Source organism: Loa loa (genome assembly GCF_000183805.2).
Source record: "Loa loa unplaced genomic scaffold supercont3.101, whole genome shotgun sequence".
NCBI classification, from domain to species: domain Eukaryota; kingdom Metazoa; phylum Nematoda; class Chromadorea; order Rhabditida; family Onchocercidae; genus Loa; species Loa loa.
In genome coordinates, this window is record NW_018108281.1 from 1 (window position 1) to 3157 (window position 3157).

At 28.8% G+C, this 3157-nt stretch overlaps 1 protein-coding gene across 1 annotated transcript; it reads left to right on the top strand.

The window, feature by feature from the left end:
* Positions 1–117: 117 nt before the first annotated feature.
* Positions 118–2620, top strand: LOAG_13968 (hypothetical protein; the record flags this gene model as incomplete). The annotated part of the gene is made up of 5 exons (XM_003149472.1): positions 118–135; positions 296–432; positions 1161–1293; positions 1545–1589; positions 2567–2620. The coding sequence occupies 5 exons, from the start codon at positions 118–120 to the stop codon at positions 2618–2620; spliced, it is 387 nt and encodes a 128-aa protein (XP_003149520.1).
* Between the last annotated feature and the right edge of the window lie 537 nt (positions 2621–3157).

The window sequence follows — 3157 nt, forward strand, 5'->3', positions numbered from 1 at the left end:
ACATTTATGATACTTATATGGTTACCGAACAGTGTTCAAAAAAACTAATTGTGAATTAAATTATTGCTTGCTAAAATTTAACAGATACCAGTAATATTATGATTAAATGATGATAAAATGGAGAACGATGCAGAGGTTGTGTATGTCAAATGATCACATTTTTTTATTACGAATGAAATCAGTAATAAATCTGATACCTGAAAGACGGCGGATCTGAGCAATGAATTGATAGCATGGTGATTGACGAATATAGAAGTGTAAATTTTTCACTGAAAGAATTTGACAAATCTTTCAGGTTGAAAGCTCATCAGATTTCCAATCTCAAATAACATTACAACTGCTTGTTTTAGCTCTTAGAGCGCTTTCTTATGAACTGAGATTTTCGACGAGCAAAAGCATTTTGGTATTAAGTGTTAGCGCAGTACATCGGATGTAATGAACAATAAATTGTCGAAATGAATTTAATTTTTTATCAAAATAACTTCTTAATGAATAGAAGCAACATCCTAATCATTTTTTATCGACTAATATTGTTAATTTTGATGATACTGACTAGATTGATCCACTGACACTGATTAAATAATCGAATAATTAATGAACCAATTGATTGATCTTTTGATTAGTATTATTTCATTGGTGTATGTTTTGTTGATAATTTAACAAAGAAATATACATTAAGTAAAAAATTTAACAACTATAAATGAATTATTTAAACAACTGCAAATGAATATAAATGCATTACACCACAAAATATTTAAAAACTAAATAATATAAATTGCCTATTTCATTTTATTATATTTGGATTGCTTTTCGAGTTCAAATTTTCAAAACGTTAAGCTCAGGCCCAAGCCTAAGCCTAAGCCAAAGCCTAAACCCTAATAAGCCTAAGCCTAAAGTGGGCCTAATCCTAAGTCTAAACCTAAGCCTAAACTTAAGCCTAAGCCTAAACACCAACGAGAGGACATTTTTGTCATTGTCACCTTAAAATTATTGATTGCCAGAGAAACTAAAAAATTATCCGAAATTAAGAAAGTCTAATGCATATTATGGTTGATTCTTAGTGCTCGTGTTATTAATTTGTTGTGTCGATGTTGTAATAACAAGTTCGTTGTTGTATTAATGAATTTATCGTAATAAAGGTTTAATTACCTATGTTTAAGGTACTACCAATTAAAGAGGCGGAAAGAGCCCTCAGCTTTTGTCCCAGTTGATGAAAATCGACGACACCTTATAAACAGTTGTCAAGAGAAGAAAAGTAATGCGAAAATTAGCTTATTAATTCCAGCTGATGAAGTATGATTAATATGTAAAGAGATTAAAGCGGTTAACTTTTATTTTAGCTAAACTTAAAAGAGATAGAGATGTATTCTTTGTGAGCAACATCTGTTATGGTCAGCATATTGATTGAATCTTACTTTACTCGAAGAGCAATATGAGGAAATGGAATCCATCACCGTTCCAAACATCTTTCTTACTAGCCATGCTGAAATAGTGTTGTACCGGATAGCAACTGGTGTTGTGAATCCTGTAGAATTTCATTTAAGAAACCGGATTCAAACGTCCTGGACACATTCGCTGGCACTTTTCAGGTATATTTTTTTACTGGATAATGCATAAAGATCTCCAAATATTGAAAAAAGTGCGAGTGTTTAGTGAAATATTGTTCTTTACTTCAAAGATCATTCGCTTGAATTTATTTTATGCTCATCTTATGCTTCTTGTTCAGCTAAAATACAAATCGGTCGAGTTAAATGACTTTTCTTATCTTTGACATTCAATTACGTAAACTATTCAGATAAATTGTTTACGCGTGGATTTTTTTGTCGTTTTATTTTTTGTATTTATTATATTTACAAATTTGAAGTTTCCATCATAAATTTCAAAATTTCTTTTTATGAAGTTTTCAAGTTTTGACAGTCCAAATCTAAAGCGTCTTTTTCTCATAAATTTATAATCAAAAATTTTCAAAATAAATTCCTAAAGATATTTTCAGTAAGCACATATTCAAATATAATAGAAAGTTGGAACCACTATAGTTTGGCGCAACAATAGAAATTATCCAGAGTTATTATCCATGACAATGTGTTATAGATTTCATTTTTTCAATATGTGTGTTAGCAAAACGGACATTCATAAACCAGTTGAGTCAGATTTTTTCAATTTCTATTAATTTTCGTCAAATTTCAAAAGTGTTCATTTAAAATGATTTTTCAAATTAACATAACTGCTCAAACACTAAAATGGCTTTTTTAATGTGCATTTTACTAGCTATGCTAATTTCAAAAATCTATATAAAAGAAAAAATTATTTTGCTCAACTGTTTTCTCATTTTGTCTAAAAGGTTACGTTGATGTGTTGTGCAAATATGGTTGAGAAGTGTGGGTAATTTGTTCAGTTTCAAAATGACAAGTTGATGTTAACATTATCAATTTATTTTTCGAAATTATCCAAAACATTTTCTGTTATTTTCAATTCTTTTTGAAACTTTTCTGTATCTACAATATTTAATTTCCGAAAATCTTCCAATTTCAATTTATTCATAAATTATTAATGATGTGAGTTTTAGCAACAGCGACTGGAAACAACGACATTCAATCAGCAAAACGTCTTGCTGGAATGATACGAATACTTAAAGAGCAAATTATTAGTGAATTAAGTATCTGGCAGGAGACTAATGCCAAAAATTGTCAGTTGGAAATTGAAATTCATCATTTTCAGGAAAGGTAGCAACACAATTTTTTTAATTTTCTAGAAAATTTGACCAAAAATTTGATGAAACAGAAATCTGGAAAGAAACTTTTTTCTATTTTCGATTTTAATGTCTCAGAACTTTAGACTTTAATGTCTCAGAACTTTAGATGATTATTTTTGTTCTTTCTTTTTTCTATCGTTCAAATCCTTGTCTTTAACGTTTGTATTATCCGAAACGATGGTTGGTCAAGTTGGAAGATCGAATAAATACTTTTTTAGTCATTCATGATTGATCGGTCTTTTGCATGAAACCTATCCGTCTAATTTCTTTACTACTCCTATTTATTTACCACTGCTGTAATTAATTTAATATTGAACTACATTTAATACGAAATTAAATTTCGATTTTCCCTTGTCGATATATATATATATATATATATATATATATATATATATATATATATAT